The 24,787-nt window shown below is 48.0% G+C and overlaps 1 protein-coding gene across 1 annotated transcript in view; it reads left to right on the top strand.

Annotated features, from left to right (window-relative positions):
* LOC135808782 (uncharacterized) overlaps positions 1-20,135 on the top strand; it is a 29,072-nt gene extending 8,937 nt beyond the window's left edge. Inside the window, exons 11-25 of the mRNA XM_065322010.1 lie at positions 4-105; positions 496-542; positions 1,549-1,604; positions 3,400-3,453; positions 4,410-4,453; positions 5,828-5,868; positions 6,166-6,250; positions 12,504-12,571; positions 12,920-12,976; positions 14,101-14,161; positions 15,595-15,665; positions 16,657-16,720; positions 17,400-17,504; positions 18,184-18,261; positions 19,683-20,135. Of these exons, the coding sequence (XP_065178082.1) occupies positions 4-105; positions 496-542; positions 1,549-1,604; positions 3,400-3,453; positions 4,410-4,453; positions 5,828-5,868; positions 6,166-6,250; positions 12,504-12,571; positions 12,920-12,976; positions 14,101-14,161; positions 15,595-15,665; positions 16,657-16,720; positions 17,400-17,504; positions 18,184-18,261; positions 19,683-19,759 (1,010 nt within the window). The 3' untranslated portion in view covers positions 19,760-20,135. The remainder of the gene's footprint in view (positions 1-3; positions 106-495; positions 543-1,548; positions 1,605-3,399; positions 3,454-4,409; positions 4,454-5,827; positions 5,869-6,165; positions 6,251-12,503; positions 12,572-12,919; positions 12,977-14,100; positions 14,162-15,594; positions 15,666-16,656; positions 16,721-17,399; positions 17,505-18,183; positions 18,262-19,682) is intronic.
* The last annotated feature ends 4,652 nt before the right edge of the window (positions 20,136-24,787 follow it).

Here is a 24,787-nt window from a genome sequence, read left to right as displayed (position 1 = left end):
CAGAAAATCTTCCTCGGATGGCCATGTTCACCCAGTGGACTCGTAATGTCAGACCGTACAGGAGTCGCTCGGACCCTATGGCCGTCGTCTTCAACTTGTTTGATGGTGAGTGCCACACGTGAAGTAGTTGTGTTGATCTGGCCTGAAGAATTTAGTCTAAGAATTTAGAAATATGTGTGTGTGTGTGTGTGTGTGTGTGTGTGTGTGTGTGTGTGTGCGTGTGTGCGTGTGTGCGTGTGTGTGTGTGTTCATTTTTATTTTACATCGCAAATCAAACGGACAATTGTGCCCTATGTTATGACGGCAATGTGTGGGTGTGTGTGTGTACGGGTGTGTGTACGGGTGTGTGTGGGTGTACGGGTGTGTGTGGGTGTACGGGTGTGTGTGGGTGTACGGGTGTGTGTGCATGTGTGTGTGGGTGTGTACGGGTGGGTGTGTACGGGTGTGTGTGTACGGGTGTGTGTGTGTGTGTTTGTGTTCTGGCCACGTGTGCAGGTAATGCCAGGACACGCTACGTCATACCTCGTGGGCGCAACAACTGGGTAAGTGATAGTGGCCACAGCCCCCCCCCCCTTCTTATGTGAAACCTACTTGCACTGTACTGCTCAATGAAATCCAACCGAGTCACTCAAGTATTCGCCGGGCTTTGCACAGCACTAGACCTGCGAACACTGGGCTGCGAACTGGTTCAAGGCGCATACTTGACTGACAGACTCAGACGATCGGATGCCATCGAGCATCACTGTTGTAGTACATGTAAAATGTACCTACAGTGCATTTCAAAACTATAGACGCGTAGGGTTTTTGAAATATTTCAAATTTGGCTGGAACTTTTTGAGAATAGTTTTCGGAATATTGCTCAGGATCGCTCCACAATTACTCTCATATAGTTTCTAAAGGATTGGATAACAGACGCCCAATTTGGAAAAATTTATGCACAAAGTGATCACAGATTTTATGTGGTATAGATGCTGGCATAACGGTTTTTGCCTAGGTACGCGTCTATAGTTTTGAAATGGACTGTATGTATTTCAGTGTGCTTGGGAAAGTCCCCGTTGATATGTAGTCATCTTGCGGGATACCCTAGAAGCTTGCTATGGCCTGTGGGAGCATACCACCAATGACTGTGCTTGCTGAGTTGTGTAATGTGAGGTCTCGGTGAGTTTATGCATGTAGCTCGCCATGCTTTGTGGATAAGAGAGTGCATTGAGAGGTACCATGCTGGCCGATGAAACCTGATTACACTGTACTCACTTGAGAACACTGCAGCAGGGCGTGCGCATGAGGTCATGAACTGAGCTGGCTTGCTTGCAGAGCTGCTGGTTGCCAATGTTTGCATGACTTGGGGTACGGAGAGCGTTCTCCCATCAGTGATCCGATGTTACCAGCCAGCACTGTAGTTTAGTATGCAAACTCTTCTTGAGCAACTCTAATGTCATCCATTTGGGAATCCCTCATGTATGGTATGTCTTCCCTCTTCTTCCCTCCCCTGTTTTCATATGGGGATGCGCAGTTCTGACTACTGTTTTCTTTCTCTTGTCTGTGCAGGTGACTTTTGACTTTGGCTCAAAATTCATTCTGAATGGAGTTGAAGTCAAAGGATGGTAAGTGTGTTGCTGACTAACTTTGTTGTTGTACTACTGTAAAAGTCCATAAATAAGTACGTGTTTACTTTCGAATTTAGTGGTAACACCCGTGCTAACTTTCGGGCACGAACTAACTTTCAGACCTGACTAGTGTGTAGTGGAGAAGTCATTTTTCATGTCGATGTACATGCTATGTGCTGCATGTGCGCACCGTGCCGGTACTTATTTCGAGTAGTATGTTTATCGGGTTGAACTTGACTTCAACAGACAGAGTCAAAAGGATGAAGGGGGTATTTATTTCGGGCAGGTGCTTATTTACGGACTTTTACGGTACTCCATCTCCATACTGCTGCAGTCACAGATATCTGCGGCATGTGCTGCTTTCGACTCGTGTCGAGTGTTAGAAGTGACCGGGGAAAGAGCTGCATTCCCGACATGTGCCTGATGTGGACAGTGAGTGCGTTCGATTATGCACACGAATCAATTCATGGATCGATTCGCGATATTCACATCACCCCATGTGAATAGAGTGAATGGATTCCGAATCGATTCCAGGGCTCATGACATGAAAATCGAACGACTTGAATGCATGCGAATGGATTCATAAATCGATTCAAGTGTGTAATCGAACGCACTCAGTGGGCGAGTGGTGCGCCGCGCGTTTTCCTGTCAATAGGCCAGTTTCAAAAGCTGGTGCTCAGTTGCCAAGTGTACACGATCAGTGCGTAGGTGTGTGTGTGTGTGTATGTGTGTGTGTGTGTGTGTGCCCGCGTATCGCAGCGCTGTGGCAAGAGAGTAGAGTGTGATCTTCCATCACTGCTGTGTGTGCCAGTGTCAGTATGAGAGATGTACGAGAGACAGTAACCTCTCCTCTTCAATAGCTTTCCTTCATATTGACTATGCTGTACCTTTAAACCCGTGGCAGTATATTCGATTATAAAGCCATGGCTCTATATTAAGTGATACGATAGTAGAGAGGTTAAGATGCACGTTATTTCCGTGACGCGCAATTTCACGTCAAATTTGGCGTAAAACTCCATATTTCGACGTGAGCAGCAGGTCACTCGCGTGAATTTTTTGACGTGCGAGCAAATAACGCGAGCTGAACTTTCGCGTCACGTCGGAAATAACGTGCATCTTAACCTCTCTACTATCAAAATTCCAGCCCAGCAGGATGGGCAAGAGCTGATTTGGATTGAAACTTTGTGAGGACTTTGACTTTATGCCGACGTAGTAGATGGGTCATTTTGCATCAAAAATAGCTGGGAAAGCAGCGGTGTTTTGAATTCAAGGCCTTGGCTTTCAAGGTGCAGACATACGGTATGCGTTTACAGGCCCGGAGCCAGCTTATGAGGGGTGGCCCCAGGTCGGCTACAGAGCTGATCATTTCCCCACGCCTAATTTCACGGCTAGCACAGTAGTCCTCACTGGACAAGAAGACCAGTTTGGGAGAAAAGGACTGGAGCGGCTCAGTAGCGAGGATAGCTTGTTGGGTTTTTCACATTCAATGATATACTGGACATTATATGACCGCTGGAATTTGGTAAAGTACGGCCATGGTCGTACCAGCCATACCAGTGGGGTCGGCCCTGGTTTATGATTGCACATATGCTTGTTTTGCATGTGCAGGTAACTATGCGTGTGCATGTGCACGTGTAGTGTGTGTGTGCACGTGTAGTGTGTGTGTGTGTGTGTGTGTGTGTGTGTGTGCCCGGGTTTTTTTTTCCGCTTACAAGTGCATGTGTGCTCCATGTATGGATAATTGGATATAAAGTTGTAAACGTATATGTACATGGACTGTTGTGACTTACAGGAACAGTGATGAAACCGTAAAGAACTTTCAAATCCAACATGGTCCCTCGGCAGAGTAAGTGTCAACAATGGGTCAAGTTGGACTACACAGAGCATGCTTTGGGGTGAACCTTTTTGGAATTTCATTTTCCAGAAATTGATTGGAGGGCTCACACAGACCTCGAAAGTCGAAACCCGATGTCATAAAGACCTAAAAGTGCCTGTATAGTCCTACTGCATAAGGATTGCTTCCACCCACATATTACCATGTGCAGTAAAACTTGCCGGACCTTGTACCAAGCGGAATCCTGTATTGACCGGACAAATCTTCATGCATCAAAGTACTGTGGATCGAACGTGCATCCCTGGATCAAGCGGTATCCGGTCATATCAGGACAGTTTCCGCTGCACCAAGGGCATCCGGGTGGGGCAAGTTTTACTGTATAATTTCTCCTCCACACCAATCTTTTTTTTCATCAGCTGTAGCTATTTCATCATGGCTAGGAGCTAGAGCATCTTCCATGGTCCATGCCAAAAAGTCAGTAGTGCCTGTGCAATCATGTCAACTACAATATACAGTACTAAAGATAGCCTTGCATAGCCTAACATAGCCTAACATAGCCTTGCGTAGCCTAACATAGCCTAACATAGCCAGTATAGCCTTGCGTAGCCTAACATAGCCTAATATAGCCTAACATAGCCTAACATAGCCTAACATAGCCTAATATAGCCTAACATAGCCTTGCGTAGCCTAACATAGCCTAACATAGCCTAACATAACCACTGCTGCATTCGACTGCACAGCGCTTCAGGGGCTCTGGGGCCATGCTACAGCATGGGCTGCTGCTGAAATGTGCATGGGGCCCCGGGTGGTGTATTGAAAGTTTTATTATTCACAGTCTTTTGTGACTGGTACCTACATAATTATACGCACACATTCAAGGTTGAGCTAATCTTAGTGGTGTGTGTTGTGTGTATCCTCTTCTGCTGCTACTGCTGCTGCTTCTTTTGTGTTTGTATTTGTTTTTCCAGAGGACCATGGCATCTAGCTAGAGCTTTCCGTGCCACCAGATCAGGTACAGAGAAAGTGCTGAATAATTTACACACGTGCAGGGCTGCCACTTGCTCCGATTTTTCGGAAATCATCCGGTTTTTGATCGCCTGTCGGACAAACCGACCGATTTTGTTCCCAAAGAGGGACAACCGATTATTTTATTTTGAGCGCTTTTTAGTCCAGTTGGCCATTCGGCACTTCCAGGTCGCGTTTGGCCAGTCATTGTACATGTAGCTGTAAGATGCACGCGTGCTTGCATGTGTGTGGACAGTTAAAAATGTGTTCTGGGGCCCCAACAGTGAGCCATTTTCCTAAAAAAATTCACCGGGGGACACCCCCGTACTCCCGTCAGATTTTTCTCCCTCCAAGTGTGGCAGCCCTGCTCGTGGCTAGTAGTGTAGTTCTAGTCCCTGCATGCTGTGCTGTCTCTCCATTGGATCAATGATGCGCTCCGTATCAGCGTACAAAACCACCATCCTGGGTGCTTCAGGTTTGCAAATTTGAGGGTTTTTTCCCTTCGTGTATGCATGACCAGTGGTGCGGGCTTCATCTTCTGACACCCCTCACTGTGACCCTGCAGGGAGTTTGCTGTTTTTGTGAGCGGAGAGGCATCGCATGCAGTAGAGTGCAGCCCGCTTGTTCTTATTCTCGCGTGCACGATTAAAGTCCGGCTCCCAATGAAAATATATGCACGTCCACAGAATTTGTAATTACTAGTATTAAACGCACGAATGGCACTCATGGCGGGCTGTCTGGACTGCCTCACAACGATTCCGGCAATGAAGTAGATCGTCTTGAAGAAGTCGCCAGCAAGCCAGGATTGTGGTCCACGTCAGGATAATGCTTTGTGTCCTATTTCTGCACAGCTCACACTGTGTGTGTGCGTGTGTGTGCGCGTGTGTGAGTGTGTCCCCATATGGTGCAGTGGTATGTGCAGCGATTTCCAATCGATAGGTTGCGGGTTCGATTCCCGACGATTATGGTCACACACGTCTTTCTTCTCTTTCTCAGACTCTTCCTGACTTTTCTTTCATTCTCCTGGGTGGTTACCAACAGCCAGTGCATGCCGGAGTATGTGGTGTGATGTGTGTGCGGGAAAAATAAAAAAATAAAAAGACCAAAAAGTAGGGATTCACTGGCCAGAAAAAGCCACTTCATAGCTGTGTGGTGTAGACCAGGCTGAATAGTGGCGGTCAATTCTTCAGCCTTGCAAGCTGTTGAATGGTGCAATCCAAGCACAAGTTGCTATGGCTTCTGCTGTAGCATCGCTATCATCGCCTCTGGCGATGGGCGTCCAATGGTCCAATGGTGTGTGTGTGCACGTGTGTGTGTGTGTGTGCACATGTGTGTGCACGTGCGTGTGTGTGCACGTGTATGTTTGTGTGTGCGTATGCAGATGAGACGCAGGTCTTCCAGAACTTTGTGTCCGTCAGTCAGGTGAGGCATAGAACAATTGATTTTTGACAGGCTCACGGAAAACATATCCACACCTCTTTGTTTTGCTGAGTGGACTGAGTGATCTGTCACTGTGTGTATGTCCTGTATTTTAGCATGTGAAGCAAAGATATGTATGACATACATTGTACTTGTAGTAAATAAGTTCCAGTAACTATTGAATAGGGGGCATCCGTAAATAACAATATTTATTTAGAAACGAAAACTAGCCATATCTACAGATGGCCCCTTGTTGCATGGTAAGGCTGTTACCAAATCCTCTTTCTTCTGTGGATACAGTTTGTCAAGTTTGTAATTATAGACAACTATTCTGAGGATGTGGAGTGCAAGACCAGCTTCATCAGCCTTTCATTCTTTGGTCTTGGTGAGTACGATGACCCGTGGATACTGCCCTGCGTGTGTTCTTACTCAATATGTGTCATTGTGTGAGCCTGGAGAGAGAGAGAGAGAGAGAGAGAGAGAGAGAGAGAGAGAGAGAGAGAGAGAAGGAGAGAGAGAGTGTGTGTGCGTGTGTGCACGTGCATGCATTCATGTGTGTCACTGTGTGTGTGTTTGTGTCACTGTGCGTGTTACAGTCCATTTCAAAACTATAGACGCGTACCAAGGCAAAAACCGTTATGCCAGCATCTATACCACATAAAATCTGTGATCACTTTGTGCATAAATTTTTCCAAATTGGGCGTCTGTTATCCAATCGTTTAGAAACTATATGAGAGTAATTGTGGAGCGGTCCTGAGCAATATTCCGAAAACTATTCTCAAAAAGTTCCAGCCAAATTTGAAATATTTCAAAAACCCTCCGCGTCTATAGTTTTGAAATGGACTGTAGTGTGTAGTTTGGAGTTGACAGGAGGGCATGCACATCGAAACCACGCCTTGTCAACGACCCGTTCTTTCTCAGTTTTAACGACCACACTCAGCCAAGAACAAAACAACGAAACACAACAACACACCAACGCTGATGTGGCATCGCAAATCCCGTACCGTGCACGCAGGCACTGGGTTGCAACAGAAAAAAGACGCGCTGCAAGCGTGCCAAGCAGCGAGTGAGTACAGAACGCGTACTAATGCCAGTCATGGCAACGGAAGATAAAATTATGGAGATCGACCCGCGCATGGTTCGATCGAGAGCAGAGTACGAAAAAAGCACACATTCAAAGTTCAAACTGTGCAACAGAAGCAGAAGAGGAAAACGAAAATGAACACTTGTCGTGAAGTGAAGTGCTTCTGTCCAAGGGTGCTTGCACCCGACGGGGTGACAGCGCCCCTAGTCAGACAATACAAGGCAAACGAAATAGAAATTAGCTGAGTCACAGCGCGGGACTCCGAAACGAAAACCGGTGAGTATGTAAATATTAATTGTTTCGCACCTGCTGTACAATGTAACAATTCGTAACGTAATTTCAAACTAGCACTCGTAGAATTGTAGTGCGAATGTGCCACTCGATTATAGTAACAACGACAAAGAGATACTCTTCTAAACATTTCTCTCCCTTCTCACTGTGCCGAAATTCACAGTGACCAAAAAATTCGAAATTGATTATTGTTCTGAAATAGGCAAACAAGGAGCTACTCACAGAATAGCTTACAAAGACGCACGATTGGGCGGGTGTAGGTCTTGTCGCCCACCTTGACCTTCACAACTCGCACGTGTCCGTCTGGACCAGGGTGCACTTCGGTGACACGACCCATTGGCCAAGTGCCCCGTGGGTTGTCTTGGGATGTCACTAGAACGATGTCGTTGACCTTGAGGTCTGTCTCGGCCGTCCTCCACTTGAGTCGCCGGTTCAGCTCTGGCACGACTTCCTGCATCCATCTCCGCCAAAAGTGCAGCACGAGTTCTTGCACTACACGCCAGCGTTGCCGAGGGTTGAACTCGCTCTCGTCCACTCCTGCAGGTGCGAACCGAGTACCGATTTGGCCATACATGAAATGATTGGGCGTTAGCGGAGTTGGGTCACGACCATCTGCCGACACGTAGGACAGTGGCCGTGAGTTCATGAGCGCCTCCGCGCCGACGATAGCAGACAATAGCTCCTCGTCTGTGACCTCCGCGTTCTTCAGAATCGCCGAGATAGCACGCTTTGCCGATTTCACTAACGCCTCATGCACTCCGCCGAAATGTGGTGCTGCTGGAGGGTTGAAACGCCAGCTAGTCTGCTGATCCGCTGTCTGCCGCTGAATCGCCTCTGCATCAAGCTGCTTGACTAGCTGAGCAAGCTCATTGGTGGCGCCGACGAAATTCGTGCCATTGTCGGAGATGACGTCGATCGGTACTCCCCGTCGATTGGTGAAGCGTACGTACGCCTGCAGGAACGAGTCCGTTGTCAACGCGTATGACAGCTCGAGATGCACTGCTCTCGTCTGCAAGCACGTGAACAAGCACAGATACCGCTTGTGTTGTGTCTTGCCGCGACCCTGCTTCGTCATAAACGGTCCGGCGTAGTCTACAGAGACTCGGCCGAATGCGCGTAGCGGCAGGCTGACTCGGACCTTAGGTAGTGGCGCCATCACCTGCATTGCCGGCTTCGTACGGCTCCGGGCGCACCTCGCACACTTGGCTTCCCAAGCTCGCACCTCTTCGCGGCCAGCGACGATCCAGTAGCGCGACGAGAGTTCGGCTAGCGTATGGCTGACACCGAACGCGTGATATCCTCGTTCGTGACATGCCTTGACAATCAGCTGTGTCACATGATCCCCTCGTGGTAGGACAATCGGATTGCGTTGTTCTGCAGTCAAGAAGTCTGCATGCTGTAGTCGACCTCCGACGCGTAGAAGGCCAGCGTCGTCAATCATTGGCTTGAGCGAGACCAGCTTGCTGGTTGCAGGGATCGGCTTGCCTGCCTTAACTGCAGCATACTCTGGTAGCGACTGTTGCTGCGCTCGCTTGATGTAGAACTCCTCAGAGTCTCGGATCGCTGGTGGCGATAATTCGTCAAACTCTCGTTGTGCGGGTGGTACTGAGCAATTCGTAGCGAATCGCACACACCAAGCATGAACACGGCACATTCGTACCCAGTCGGAGTAGCGGCTTGGCTCTAGACGATTCAGCTCGCTGTGGCATTGGTCGACGGTCACCGCAGTCAGCTCGATGGACTCGTCCGTCGGTTGATTGACTGGGCCGATGCAGGTCCAACCTAATGCCGTCCGACGCGCCACGGGCTCATGGCTGTTACCCGAGCGCTCTTCATACGCCATGTGAAGCTCCGGATAGTCGGCACCGATAAGCACGTCAATGTGGCGTTTCGACGGTAGCGGCGGAAACTCAACGTTGGCTAGATGTGCGTACTGCTTTCCCAGGTGATGCCAGTCTACAACTTCCATGTTGCCTGTTGGCTGCTCGATTGTGCACGCATGGAGAGTCGTCGACGTGGCTCCGTCAACACTTCGCAGAGTGCACGATACTGGCACAGTGTGAATGGTCTCTTGCTGTCCATTCAGCTTGCTGATGGTCAGCGACATGCTTGATCCAAGCAGGCCGAGTTCTGCCGTAACATTGCTCGCTATGTACGAGCGCGTGCTGGCGTCGTCCAGCAGCGCGTTAACAGTTAGCGACCGCTTGCCGTTGGATAGCTGAACGGGAACTGTCCGAATCGACGTCACCGTCCGTAATCTATTCTCCTCTCCCTTCGTGCTGTTTCCAAGGGAGACAGCACTGAAGTTCTCCGGCTGCATGGCTCCAGTCTCTCCGGAGGCGTGGGTTGACGACGCTGGAGGCGGTTGACGGGGCTCACTGTGCAGCAGGCGATGGTGATGCTGCGTGCACCCGTTGATACCGCACTCCCGGTCCCGTGGGCAGTCCTTGCCGCTGTGCCCAGTCGCAAGGCATCTATAGCATGACTTGCTTCGCTTCGCTGCTGCCCAGCGCTGGCTTACAGTTTGTTTCTCAAACTCTGGGCAGCGCCAGATCGGGTGCCCGCCGCCATTGCAGCATTGGCATGTGGACCTTGCGGTCGGCACGTTGCCAGCGGTGTTTGTAGCTGTCATGAACGTGGTCGTGCGCGGTTGCACAGCGTCGTGAGCAGTTGCCGTCCGAGTCGGCTGATTTCGACTTGTCCCGCTGGTTGACAATTGGCTTCTGACGTGATGCTGCTGGCTGATGCCTTCGATAGTTTCCGTGGCGGCAGCAAGAACTTCTGCCTCGGCATTCAGCCACTCCAGCAGCACCTCGACCGATTCGTCCTTTTGGTGGTGTACTATCCAGCGGCGATACTGGGCCAACAAGTTCACCGGCAGCTTCTGCTGGATCCGCTGGTAGAGAATGCCGGTACCTAGCTCAGTGTGCATACCGGCATCCTTTAACGTCACCACTGCCATGTCGAGCACATCGGTAAAGCGCTCCAGGTCCTGGGCTCTACCGGATCGAATAGGTGGAGATCGTTCCAGCTCTTCCATCCTAACCGCAAGGCGCCGGCGACTCCCACCGAAGCGTCGCTCCAGCCGCCGCAGAGCAGCCTCGTATGCTGCTGCCGAGTAGCCGAGACTCTCGATGGCATCCAGTGCCTCACCCGCCACGTACTGCCGGAGCTGCAGCAGCTTGAATTCAGCGGAGAGCGGCTGCTGGTCCACACAAACGCTGAAAGCGGATTTCCAGCGCTCGTATTTTCGCTTCTCTCCGGTGAACACGGCAATTTCGATCCGCTTCAGCTTGCTGGCGATGTTGATCTGTGCAGCTGGCGCTGGCGCAGGTCGAGCTGCGGTGCCTCCGACATATGTCGGAACTGGGGCGAATACTGCGGTCCGGGGTGCTTGCATGCCAGCGCTGGGTCTCGCACCGTACTGTGACGCTCCGGCAGAGATGGTGTGCGACGGTCCAGTAGACACAGGTGAGTTGTACACGACTGCACTATTGCTCGCACTCCACTGCGGCTGCTGTTGTTGGTACATGTATGCCTGCTGCGGCCTAGCAGTATTGTTGCCATACGTTGCATACATCATACTAGGTGTTTGATCAGCAGGATCGTGGATCAGGAAGGCAGAGCCTTGTTCCTGATTTATACTAGCGGGAGCGTTGCGGCCCGTGGTCATAGTTGCAAATGACGCTGGCAGCACTGAACTACGTGGCTGGTACTCTGCAGCTGCTGCAGATAAAGCGGTGCATGCATTGCTGTTGATCATATCCGTTTGCGGTGGCGTGTGTGCTGACGCGGTTGCCATGGCAACGGTCGGGAAGGGTTCGGCAGGTTCCCCCACACGCTGACCACTGAACATTACAACACGACTGTCCGGCTCTACTTTCACCCGTTCTCCATAGTCTGCAGTCCTGGGCAACATAACCCGCGCATCGTCCTGGCGACCAAGAAACGGTGCATCTTGGAGCGCCGCACGCAGATCTAGAATTTCTCTGCTTTCCTCTCGCACTGACGCCAATAAAGGCGTTGCCCCTCTCAGTGGCGATTGCTTGGGACTGGGAGTCTGCCTGGTCGACGCTGCCAGGCTCGCTCTGCTGCTCCTGATGAGCACACTCCTGGCCAATTCCATGGCATCGGAATACTGGCCTTCCAGCTGCTTGTACTGCTTCTGGAGACCAGCATGTCTCCTAGAGTCAGTGTCCACCACCGCTTCCATGTACTCCATGATGACCTTCTTGGTCTCGTCATACACTGTCGTCAAGTGGCTTCTCCATGTCTTTACGTCATCCTGGTTCGGCACCTCATTCGTTGACTCCACTGTCAAATTTCTCCTCGTATTTGTGAAATCCGTTTTCAGCTCTCGCTTTTTCCGTGCGAGGTCTTCTAGTTTTACCTCCATGATGGCTCCGTGATAACCATCCTCTGCTACCAATAGTTTGGAGTTGACAGGAGGGCATGCACATCGAAACCACGCCTTGTCAACGACCCGTTCTTTCTCAGTTTTAACGACCACACTCAGCCAAGAACAAAACAACGAAACACAACAACACACCAACGCTGATGTGGCATCGCAAATCCCGTACCGTGCACGCAGGGCACTGGGTTGCAACAGAAAAAAGACGCGCTGCAAGCGTGCCAAGCAGCGAGTGAGTACAGAACGCGTACTAATGCCAGTCATGGCAACGGAAGATAAAATTATGGAGATCGACCCGCGCATGGTTCGATCGAGAGCAGAGTACGAAAAAAGCACACATTCAATCAAAGTTCAAACTGTGCAACAGAAGCAGAAGAGGAAAACGAAAATGAACACTTGTCGTGAAGTGAAGTGCTTCTGTCCAAGGGTGCTTGCACCCGACGGGGTGACAGCGCCCCTAGTCAGACAATACAAGGCAAACGAAATAGAAATTAGCTGAGTCACAGCGCGGGACTCCGAAACGAAAACCGGTGAGTATGTAAATATTAATTGTTTCGTACCTGCTGTACAATGTAACAATTCGTAACGTAATTTCAAACTAGCACTCGTAGAATTGTAGTGCGAATGTGCCACTCGATTATAGTAACAACGACAAAGAGATACTCTTCTAAACAGTGTGTGTGTGTTCACTTGTGGGTGCATGTCCGTGTGTGCTACTGAATGAAACGTCCAGTCCAACCCAGCTTGTTCTGCTGCTGACATCCCATGATCATTGGAGCAGCACCTTGCAAAGTGTGTAATCACTGTTGTACAGTACTCATTCTCATATTTCTGTATGCGTTTTATGCCCAGATGCTGAATTCAAGACACTTTTCGGTAACATTGGCTTGACAAAGTATGACCAAGACTTCATTGCCGCTGTAAGAAATTTTTAACGCCCCTGTGTGTGTGTGTGTGTGCGTGCGCGTGTGTGTGTGTGTGTATCTGACGTGTGGCAATGAATATGTTGCTTCACCTGTTCGTTCCTACAACGATCTCCTCTCTCGTCCACCATAAACCGCTCTTCATCTAGGAAATTCCCCTCTGCAAAGGGCAATTTTGCGAGATCTTTGACTCCTTGTCACCGCAGTTACGGACTGCATCCAAGAGTTCTGTTACAGATGATGTCATGTCATTCATTGTCGCCAGGTGCCCTACTTTCCAGCCTGAATGATGTCGCCGCTGCGGTCTGCTCAGTCCTGGCTTTGCTCCACTCTTGTTCCTTCCAGGGTTACAGCACTATTGCGTCGCTCATTTTCCTGGCACCAGGTGACATTCAAGAAATTGTAAGTTGAGTACATTGAATACACCCAGTCATGCTTATCATGCATTGTGTACAGAGGAATTTTGCTCCACCCTGAGGAGAACTATCATGTCCACCAATTCTGCTCGATGTGTTTGAACGCGTTCTGGGGTAATCTCAATTTCCATGCGCCCATCGCCCACAAACCCATTCTTCTCTGTGGCAGGTTGAACTTGTACTTTTTGGTTGCAGTGTGTGGCAGCATAGCCTACCTGGTACTGGCTGATAGCCGCATTCCTGACAGCCTATGACAGCGTATGACAGCCCTGGTAGTACATGTATCCTACCTGAGGTCAATACTTTCGTCCAACTCCAAAGAAAGGGAGTTCATCCGGTTCAGAATTTCGTCCATGGATCATAAGAGTGTATTGAAAAGCTGGACAAATCGACATTAGTCCGGCATTTAATTTAGTCCAAAAGCTCCTTGGATGAAAAAGACGAAATTAACTTCCAGGCGAATATTTCTGAACAACAACACTTTTCTCACACCCGATCGAGTGTGGTTATTTGCAAGGTTGACTGTATGTGTACAATGATCAGTGCTGCCAAATAATTTTCGCCCAAAATCGGACACCCTTCACCGCCACATGGTGCGAATTTTTCTCCTCGGCAATTTTTTTTACAGAGAATTCAAAATATCACCTAAAACACCATGAAAATTCGCTTCGTTGCCATGGTAACCCCAGAGTTGTCATGAATTTTGTAATGATGAGTGTGGTTGCACACTGACTCTGTACAGACTGTCAGTGTACATGCCATCCAGCCTGATCCAGGCATGTTACTTTGCACTTCCACAGCCAAGCGCTAGCCTTTTTAGAAGCAAATGTACAGTGTGATTTGTGCCTTCAGTTGCGCTGAAAAGTGAAAGTACAGGACTTCTGCATAGGAAAGTAATGATCTCCGCCATTTAGGCTGCTTTTCGGACGTTTCCCTTTTCGGACCGGTTTTCGGAAGAGCCTTCAAAAATCGGACACTGTCCGAAAAATCGGACGGTTTGGCAGCACTGAATGAATGATGCAGTGGGTGTGTGGTTTTTGGAATGTATACTAGGCTGGACTCTCGGCATGCTTTTAAAAGCTTATACTGTGTGCTTTTTGTAATTTCAAGATTCAGAATGACAAGCATTCCAAGCTATTGATTGACACCCTCAAGAATTTGAGATCCACATGTGAGTTCTCTGTTGTTGTTGTTGTTGTTGTTGTTGTTGTTGTTGTTGTTGTTGTTGTTGTTGTTGTTGTTGTTGTTGTTGTTGTTGTTGTTGTTGCTGCTGCTGCTGTTGTTGTTGTTGTTGTTGTTGTTGTTGCTACTCCTGCTGCTGCTGTTGTTGTTGCTGTGCTGTCATTTCTATTGTCATTGTCGTTGCTGTTGTCATCATAGTTATTCACTTCATTATTGTTCTTGTTGCATTATGGTCATCAGGTAGCATAATTTAGAAATAGCGTGGTCCTCATCTGTGTGCTGATTGTGCCAGCACATGTTCACATGGCTATGATAATACAGTGTAGCACATGTTCACATGGCTATGATAATACAGTGTATGCTGATTGTGCCAGCACATGACTACACATGGCTATGATAGTACAGTGTATGCTGATTGTACCAGCACATGACTACACATGGCTATGATAGTACAGTGTATGCTGATTGTACCAGCACATGACTACACATGGCTATGATAGTACAGTGTATGCTGATTGTACCAGCACATGACTACACATGGCTATGATAGTACAGTGTATGCTGATTGTACCAGCACATGACTACACATGGCTATGATAGTACAGTGTATGCTGATTGTACCAGCACATGACTACACATGGCTATGATAGTACAGTGTATGCTGATTGTGCCAGCACATGACTACACATGGCTATGATAGTACAGCGTATGCTGATTGTACCAGCACATGACTACACATGGCTATGATAGTACAGTGTATGCTGATTGTGCCAGCACATGACTACACATGGCTATGATAGTACAGTGTATGCTGATTGTACCAGCACATGACTACACATGGCTATGATAGTACAGTGTATGCTGATTGTGCCAGCACATGACTACACATGGCTATGATAGTACAGTGTATGCTGATTGTACCAGCACATGACTACACATGGCTATGATAGTACAGTGTATGCTGATTGTACCAGCACATGACTACACATGGCTATGATAGTACAGTGTATGCTGATTGTGCCAGCACATGACTACACATGGCTATGATAGTACAGCGTATGCTGATTGTACCAGCACATGACTACACATGGCTATGATAGTACAGTGTATGCTGATTGTGCCAGCACATGACTACACATGGCTATGATAGTACAGTGTATGCTGATTGTACCAGCACATGACTACACATGGCTATGATAGTACAGTGTATGCTGATTGTACCAGCACATGACTACACATGGCTATGATAATACAGTGTATCCCCCTCCTGGATACTAGTACAGTCATGCTTGGTCTTGTGTGCTGGCCACTAATCACTATTGGCCACTAATCACTATTGGCCACTATGTGTGAGATGTGTGAGATGTATGATTATGACGTTGGTTATTCCATGTGCGCTGCCGCTATTGCATACTGCTGCAGATCAATACGGCAAGAATATCAACATGTGGTGGAAGAACCAGCCAGTTAGCAAATGTACAGCTGGCCAAGTGGTACGTCGTTGATATTCACCCAATTATACACACGCCAAGCCACTAGCATCTTTTTCATGTACTTTCGTGTAAAATCCAAGTTTGTTTAGCATGTAGAGGGGACGGCTCGATACCGGGACGCTTTGACAGCCAAATTTGTATAGACCCGAACCGATCATCAGCGTTGATTTTTCACTCGAAATATGTTTGTGGAAGGAAACTGGCATGTTGAAGTTTGCTCTGGGGCCAGAGTCAATCGAACTGAGCCACTCCTTTGTGTTGACCCATTGCCTCCAAGTTGCCCAATTTTTCGCTTCAAAAAAGTTCAAATCAGAGGTGGCTCCAAACCGGACACGTTTTAGAGTGCACGTCAAATTCACTCTGGGTCTGAAATTAGGTAATTGCTATCGCTCCACGACGGCCAGTACAGAGTAACAATAAGCCTTGTGTGTGCTTCCATTAGTTTTGATTGGTATGCGGTGCTTTATTGGCGAGAGGCGAGCCGCTGTTTACCTGCGACAAGAAGTTGATTTTTCGAAAGTCGTAAAACTCAAGTCGCAGTGCGAAGCAACACGTCAAAAACTCACCTGCTTGATATGGCGCTTCTGGTCATCGCAGAGCCCTGAAATTTTGGCTCGGAGTATAACACATCGTAGTCTCTCTGTGACATATGTTTTCTAATCAAAATACCAAGAGAGAAAGTGAATATTGAGTCCGTTCCGGTTTGCAACCTGTGTCCTATTTGAAACCGTCCCCTCTACTCATATTACAACCTGGTGATATCCTTGTGGTAGGTGACAATTCGAGTCCACACACGCACATGTACCGAGCATACGGGCAAGTGTGTCTGGCTGCAGTTCTGCAGTCATCGTCCGATTTTCCATGGCCACAGGAAATTACACATAGTGGATTTTTGCATGTTCTGTGTGTGTGTGTGAATGTGTGTGCGTGTGTGTGCATGTGTGTGCGTATGCGTGTGTTGCTGAATTCGTTGTCCTTTCTGTGCATGTAGATTCCCCCGTTTTCTCTATTCGTGGACTCGGGTGTAGAGCAAATATTTTCACTAGGTGTTGAAGGTAAGTAGTAGGGCTCAAACGATTAGTCCGATTAACCGGTTGCAGACCGGTTACGAAGAATTAACGGTTAACCGATAAAGATAACGGTTACGCAGTAACTTTTCAGTCAATTTTTTCAAGTATCAGGTCGTTGCAAAGTATGCACTTTCGCGGGCTGTCGCACGCGTACGCAATTTCTGGGCTGTCAACTCGGTCATATCTGGTCTCTTGGTGTGAGAGTATGTATGAATGAGCATGCAAGAGAATGTACAAGTGTGCGTTGTACTGAATAGGGTACATTTTTTGAATGAGTATAGTCAAATATACGGTTAAAAAAGAGTCCGCAGGATTGCCGTGGCTTATAGGTTATAACCGGTTAACCGACCGTTAGCTTAGCAGTTAACCGTCAGGGGTAAAACCGTGACCGTTTGAGCCCTAGTAAGTAGTCTCTGGCAACGACCAAATATTCATGACACGTTGTTTGCTGCATTCATTGTACTGGTATTAGATAAACCTAGTTTTACTTCACACGTGTTTATGGTTGACAGCATGAAACAAGGTGGAGGACACCGTGTTTCATGCTGTCAACCAACATTCATTGTACTGCGTTAGCTTTTAGTCCAGCTTTTACTTTGCACTGCATATCTGTCCTAAGTGTGTTGTTGTGTGGGCTGCCGCGTTGTCTCTTTGTGGTCCGCAGGAGGCGCTACACTGTCCGGCGAGACATGTGTGATGAGCAGATGCAATACGTACGACAGGAGCAAAGCCGCAGTGGTCACCTTCAAGGGCATCGCACTGAATCCTCGTAAGCAGCCCTCCGTCATACATGTACACATCTCTGTTGAGTTTGTGCAATACATCCCACGAATACTGCAGCACAGACACAAAGCTTTGGGCCACAACAAGAAATATGCACGCACGCGCGTGTGTGTGTGTGGGGGGGGGGGGGTGTTCCTCCGGTCAGTAGAATCAAAAAGTTTACACACGGTGGGCCGGAAATTTTGTTATGAGAGTTTCCCTTATACATTGGGATGTGTTTGGTTGGTCAATCTGAATGCAATGAATTAGTTCCACCTTCACCACATGCGCTCTGTGGCCGACTCCATTCACTCACACCAGCAACACATGTCACTGAAGCATGATGGAATAGCAGTTGTGTCACTGAAGCATGATGGAATAGCATTTTTTTTAAACAGAGTGATGAATAGGTAAGCGTAGAATGTAGCTGACATTTTACCTTTGCTCCCGCGTATCCCTAGTACAGACACTTGCAGACACTTCTGTCTGTGCTTCTCTCCTGCTACTTCATCCTTCATACATGACCGGTAGACACCCTCACCGGTAATGTTACTTGAAAAGCAGCAACTGTGCCTTGCAGCTGCGGTGCTTGACACCCCTCCCTGATTTCTTTTTGATTGACCACCACCATGCGTACTACTTGCCTTTCATTGCCATGTGTTCTTATTCCTTCCATTGCCTTTCAGCCGGTGTGTATCGCCTAGTGGTCAATGATCCTAAAGCCAAATCAACCTCCCTATATGCCTACAGGACAATTGAAGTTGGTAAGTGAGGAATCTTCAACGTGGTTGCTTCAGCCTGTGAATAGTGTACCTTGCACTCGCTCTCTCTCGCACTCTCTCTCCCACGCACTTTCCCTATGTACTCAAATTCCGGGCCTTGGTTTTATGGCAGTTTTTATAAAGTTAACCCATTGAAATAGTCACAAAAGTATCAAGATTCTCCATGTTTTCATGTTCCTTGGATCATAACATTCGTTCTAACCACTCAATCTTCACATACTTGAGCTTCCTCCACACGTTTTGGCCACCAGCACATGTTTCCTACTGTGGAGGGCATATGTACCCGCCATATCATATCATATGGAGGGCATATGTACCCGCCATATCATATCATATCCTCTCCCTCGCACTCTCTCTCTTGCACTCTCGCACTCGCTCTCTCTCTCACTCTCTCGCACTCTCTCTCTCCCTCCCACTCTCTCTCTCCCTCCCACTCTCTCTCTCCCTCCCACTCTCTCTCTCCCTCCCACTCTCTCTCTCCCTCCCTCTCCCTCTCCCTCTCCCTCTCTCTCCCTCTCTCTCCCTCTCTCTCTCCCTCTCTCTCTCCCTCTCCCTCTCCCTCTCCCTCTCTCTCTCTCTCTCTCTCTCTCTCTCTCTCTCTCTCCCGCTCTCTCTCGCTCTCTCGCTCTCACACGCTCTCTCTCTCTTGCACTCCCTCTCTCTCTCACACTCCCTCTCTCTCTCGCTCTCTCTCTCTTGCACTCCCTCTCTCTCTCGCACTCTCTCTCTCGCACTCTCACTCTCTCTCTCCCTCGCACTCTCCCTCACACTCTCCCTCACACTCTCTCCCTCGCTCTCTCTCTCTCCCTCTCTCTCTCTCCCTCTCTCTCTCTCTCTCTCGCTCTCACACACTCTCTCTCACTCACTCTTGCACTCTCACACTCCCTCTCTCTCCCTCGCACTCTCTCCCTCTCTCTCGCACTCTCACTCTCTCTCGCTCTCTCTCCCACGCAGCACGCACTCGCGTACTCTAGGCATATACTCAAAGACACTCACATGCGCCCGGGCCTTGGTTTTATGGCAGTTTTTATAAAGTTAACCCTTTGGAATAGCCACAAAAATGTCAAGATTCTGCATGTTTTCATGTTCCTTGGATCATAACATTAGTTTTAACTCAATCTTCACAAACTTGGGCTTCCTCCACACGTTTTGGCCACCAACACAGGTTTCCTACTGTGGAGGGCATATGTACCCGCCATATCGTACACAATATACGCAGAAACTGCTTCTGGCGGTCCTGATTAGAGATGTATTTGATCTGAACGAGTTTTTTTCTCTTACGGATTGTGGAATTCCTTCCTCAACTGTCTAACAGACGTTGTACTCGCCGGATCTGATTCTCTTTCTCTCTTTTGTTGTCTCTTTTCTCTTCCCTCCTCTCTCTGCTCAACCTGTACATACAGGCGATAGTGAGAGGCAGATCGACGTTGATAAGGTCTTCAAGGACATGTCCTCCCAGCTCGCTTTCACCCAGGAATAAAGCCAAGGCACGCACAGCGCACGCATGCGTTGCACCCAAGCGCTGCTTCGCATGTAGTCGTCGTCTGTACAAAGTTATTTTTTACGCTTCTCCATTTTGTTTGCCCCTGCCCCTCATTGCTGAACAGGGAACTATTCTGTTCTTTCAATCCGCGTACCTACATAGTTTCATGATATGTAGGCCATGACTATCAAGACACTCTCTTGAAGATTCTGTTTTTATTAATGCATCACCTATTTATTTAAGAACAAAGTACTCATTTAGAAACATTCCATGCTGTGCCCTAAAATATTTATGCCCGATTCTAACCCATTCCTAAAGTTTGCATGAAAAATTATTAAAGTGCCCATTTTCATCAGTATTTTGCCTTTTTTCATTATTGACTGGTTGTGTGTGCGTTTTGAGGGAGAGGAAGGGAGAGGAAGGCAGGGTGTTGTCACACACGATACGGCCATGGTCGTAACACTTTTCGTCCAGGATAGTCCGCCCAGAGCGCCTGTAGAGGTGATGTAACTGAGGCTGCGCTTACATTAGAATCACAGTTTTCAACCCGGGCTGGAAGTCTGCATGGGAAAAAAGTAGGTGGATGTTTACAATCATGAAAATTGCCGACCCGGGTCGATCACAGATAAGCAGACAAAAGTTCATTTCTCTAGACTGGTATGGTCATGTGACTAGTTTTCATGGGAAATTCTCATCTGCAATGCTGTGCAATCTTTCAAACCTCCTTTTGAAATCAACCTGGGTCAAGCGCAATGCATCATGTAAACCCTCCACTCAATCTGTCTTCATGTCGGGTTGAAACTCCACCCGGGTCGAACTCAACTTGGGTTGACAACTCTCATCTAAACGCAGCCTGAGGGGTCTTCAAAGTCCCAAAAAGGACTACCAGAAGATTCAGAACACTGGCCTGGTGCACATAGAGCCATGTCCCAAGAGACGGAGACATGCGGAAGATGGGCTCCACTATGCTAGCAAAAGCATGCGATGCATTGCAGAGATATGCACACACACGCACACACGCATACACGCACACGTATACACCCATGCACACACACACACACACACACACACACATGCATGCATGCATACACACACACACACTTGTACTTGATGCTCACTGCCAAAACTGGTCACGTGGGGAGAGAGACTCAAAAGGAATCTTGGAAAGATGACTCAATTGGCTATAGGGCTTGAAAGTGCTGCGTCACAGCATAGCAACAATTTCAAAAATTCAAAAACTGGATCCACTTGGATCCAGTTTTTGTATGGATCCAAGCACATTTCAAGCGGTCTTACCCACAGCATTGTGATGTAGCCAGTGAAACTGACTGATTTGGCTACTGGGGGGCGGGGTTACAACTGGTGGCGAAATAAAAGTCACACCTGTATGCGACATGAGTGGGTTGCTATGCACCCACATACTTAGGCAATAGCAAAGTCACACCTTAGTGGATCCAAAAATAGAAATCTGATGTCAACTTACTACTCCCTGGCCGTTCTGACGTCATCACTTTCAAGCCCTATTGAACCGCCCAATGGCCGACACCCACTGAAATTCCCAAAACTCTGGGTAGACTTGAAAATGATCCCACTTATGGGCTCACCACACCTCAGTAAGTGGGTGAGGACAAGGTGCAGAAAAAGGATTGACGGCATGAGGGTATCCGTCCTGGGATCCAACTGCAGTTTCCCCTGCCCCCAGTGAAGGTAACACTTGCTACTAGTGTGGGTGGCTAAATCAGAGTGGGTCTGATATAAGCTTCACTAGCACCATTGATTACACAAGAGTTAATCTAGCCAGAAGCAGTCCATGGTTAACAGGTATGTATACTTCAAATAGAAAGTATATGAACCCTGAAACCAACAAAGGTGGCAGGTACAACATTACACCTTAAAGTAGCCGAGCCCATTGGCAACAGACACAACACAATCAGCCATAAGCTACCAAAGGAATGGACAATCAGCCATAAGTGTACCCACCAACCGAACTAGCTGGCACACACACACACACACACACACACACACACACACACACACACACACACACACACACACACACACACACACCATGATTTTGAATGCAAGGTGACTGATTGGAGTTTGGGAGCACTTTGCTACAGCATATAGCATAATTATAGCTTTGGAAGTTTGCTCCCTTGCAGCATAGCATACGGATCAAGATTATTCGACTCGGTGGCCAGAAGATGACCGTAAGTTCTCCTGGAAATTTCATTCGAGCCCGACTCCTGACGATTCTCTTTCAAACTGCGGGCCCCGACTATGCACGTTATCAAGGAGTATTACAATGCTAATACTACTCAAATCTGTGGACAGCAACTGTTTCGCTCTGTTAGAGCTCCTCAGCACAGCTCAGAGGACCGAAGCGCAGCTCTTCGCAATGAAATACGTTTCCGTGAAGCAAAGCATTTTTATAAAGAGCTGCAAACCCCGCCTGCGGCCAATGCTAATACTATAAATATGTCACAAGGCGGAGGACACACTGTATGGAAAACAGTGTTCCTGACTGCAACCATACGAACACTGTTTTCTATGCATGCAGTGCGTAGGTCTACTCCGCCTTGTCACGTCGGACATGCTGTCATCATAAAGCATGTTCATACTACAGTCGACCTACCCTTATAACGATAACCTCTATAACGATATTACCCTTATAACGATATTTTTCTGCCAAACCAAATCACTCCATTGACTTGTGTATACAATGCCTTACCTCTATAACAATATTGCTATAACGATATTACCCCTATAACGATATAAAATGGGCTGACCAATCGACATTTTCCATTTTATAACAATATCTAGCAGGGAATATGTAGAGCCTACTATCCAGGTAGGGCAAGCTTCACTTGATAAGTCGTTGGGACATGACGAAATGCAATGGGGCACCAGTGGGCACCTTGCTGTGCACATAATGTGCATGTATGTCAGTTTTTATGCTATGAAGAGTGTAAAAAATGAAAAAAATCCATGCATTATGACATATGTATATGAAATGAACCAGTTACCCCTATAACAATATTACCCTTATAACAATATTTCTTGGTGTGACGCAAATATCGTTATAAGGGTAGGTCGACTGTATCAACAAGAGTACATAACCCCCCGGGTTATGTACTCTTGCTATCAAGCATACAACGCTAATAGTAATACGAATAATGCACTTTTACACTTGCCTGACTTGCCAATTAATCATTGCGTATCAACTTCACCCCGTTTTGAACGCATGGTGGTAATTGAACTCACCTGAGCGGCTGAGCCACCATGGCGGGGCGAACTCCACCATACATAACACGGCAACGCTACGGCAACGCTGCGCCTTCAGCTCTGGACCTATGAGAAGCCTTGAACAAAGGTTTTATGGAGCCACTCGACTCGGAACTTGAGTCGGAAGATCATGAGGACTAGAGCCGTCGCGGAACTACCTATCGCCGCCGGAATAACAGTAGCGGTGCACATCAACGGCTCCTTGACCTTCGCTTGAATTCTTGCGCACAGGCAAATACATGTAGTGTAAAATTGCTTCAGACTTTGTCCATTTGGTCCACCGCTAGTACCGGTACTACTAGTAGTAGCGAGTACATTTATTATTATGCGTTGTTGTCCGGCTCTGGAACTTCGCCAGGACGTCTCCTCCGAATGTTCTCACAGCATACCAAAAAGAAGTACGTGTCCTGAAAAACTGAGGCCGAGAAGAGTGACAAGAGGAAGGGCCGCACCACAGTCTGCTTCCGCCAAGACGAGAACTACTGAGTACTACAGCAGTACAGGGGTGCCGAAAATGATTGCAGGCAGCTTGTGTCACTCCTTGCCTTCTTTGCCCATGAACTGATTGAGAGTAAACTGCGCGCCCGAGCCCGTTCCGCCTGGCGTTGACATGTCGACAGTCGACGCCATGCCATGCAGGGAGTGGTGAAAGGGCTTTCACGACTCTGATGTCTTCATGGCTCATCTTGCCTACTGTAGCGGCCTCTGTAGCTATCACGGCCGGGTGATAGCTCGTCGCCGTCGGCTTCCGTTCCTCACCTCCGCTGGATCAAGGTTACCATGGTTACTGCCAATGGCAATACTGGCACTGGTAGTCGATGCAGGTCTGCGACAACAACACAACAGGTCTGAGGTCAGTGAGGAGTCCGCGGCATTGGTGTCAGGTGTAGTCACAGTGTACTCTTGCCTCTTGGTATGACCAAGAGTACATAACCCAGGGGTTAGGCCGAGTAAAAAAAATTACTAGATGATCGTCCTTTTTTTGGAAAAATCGGGGAGGCCGAGGGCGGGAGGATTTTATTTTTATTTTTTTACTTTTTACCCTCTCATGCACACAGTGTACACAACAACATCAAGGTTTTTTTTCTCTTTTTTTCTTTTTTTTTCTTTTTTTCTTTTTCTTTCTTCAGCAGATCGATACTGACGTTGTGATATACTAGTATGTGGTCCCAGCGCACTGACGGTGTCGCCCACTGGCGCTTCTGGACTGACATTGATCTTACTGCCGTCCTTGGAATTTCCCACACTTGCTTGAACGCACGACATGACGGCTTCATCCTCCAACGCCTTCCCATTGTCAAGCGACCCATCACTGAATCCTCGGAACGCATCAGCAACTGTTGCATCGGCAGGAACGACGCAGCCATACCACGACTTCAACACTTTCGTTGCAGCACGAATTTGCAAGAGAACGAAGGGCATCGCAACGACAGCACCAGATGATTCGAAACAGAGGACAACAACTCACTCTACAGATCTGCGTCAAGCTGGAACACAGTCAAGAACTTCGACATCGCGAAGCAACTACCAACAATTTACTTTTGACAAAGTAAGTTCGTCACGGAAAACGCGTGCACATGTTTCCTGCATCCGCGATCGGTAAAAAACCAACGATTTCGGCAAAAACTCACGATTTAAAAAATAAAATATTTCTTGGGGCGCTGACAAAAACTGGGGCGGACGGGGACGATCATCTAGCTTTTTTTTTTACTTGGCCTTATGTACTCTTGGTATGACCCT

This window comes from Sycon ciliatum, chromosome 2 (assembly GCF_964019385.1).
Source record: "Sycon ciliatum chromosome 2, ocSycCili1.1, whole genome shotgun sequence".
Classification (NCBI taxonomy): Eukaryota; Metazoa; Porifera; class Calcarea; order Leucosolenida; family Sycettidae; genus Sycon; species Sycon ciliatum.
This window is presented reverse-complemented; position numbering and strand designations above follow the sequence as displayed.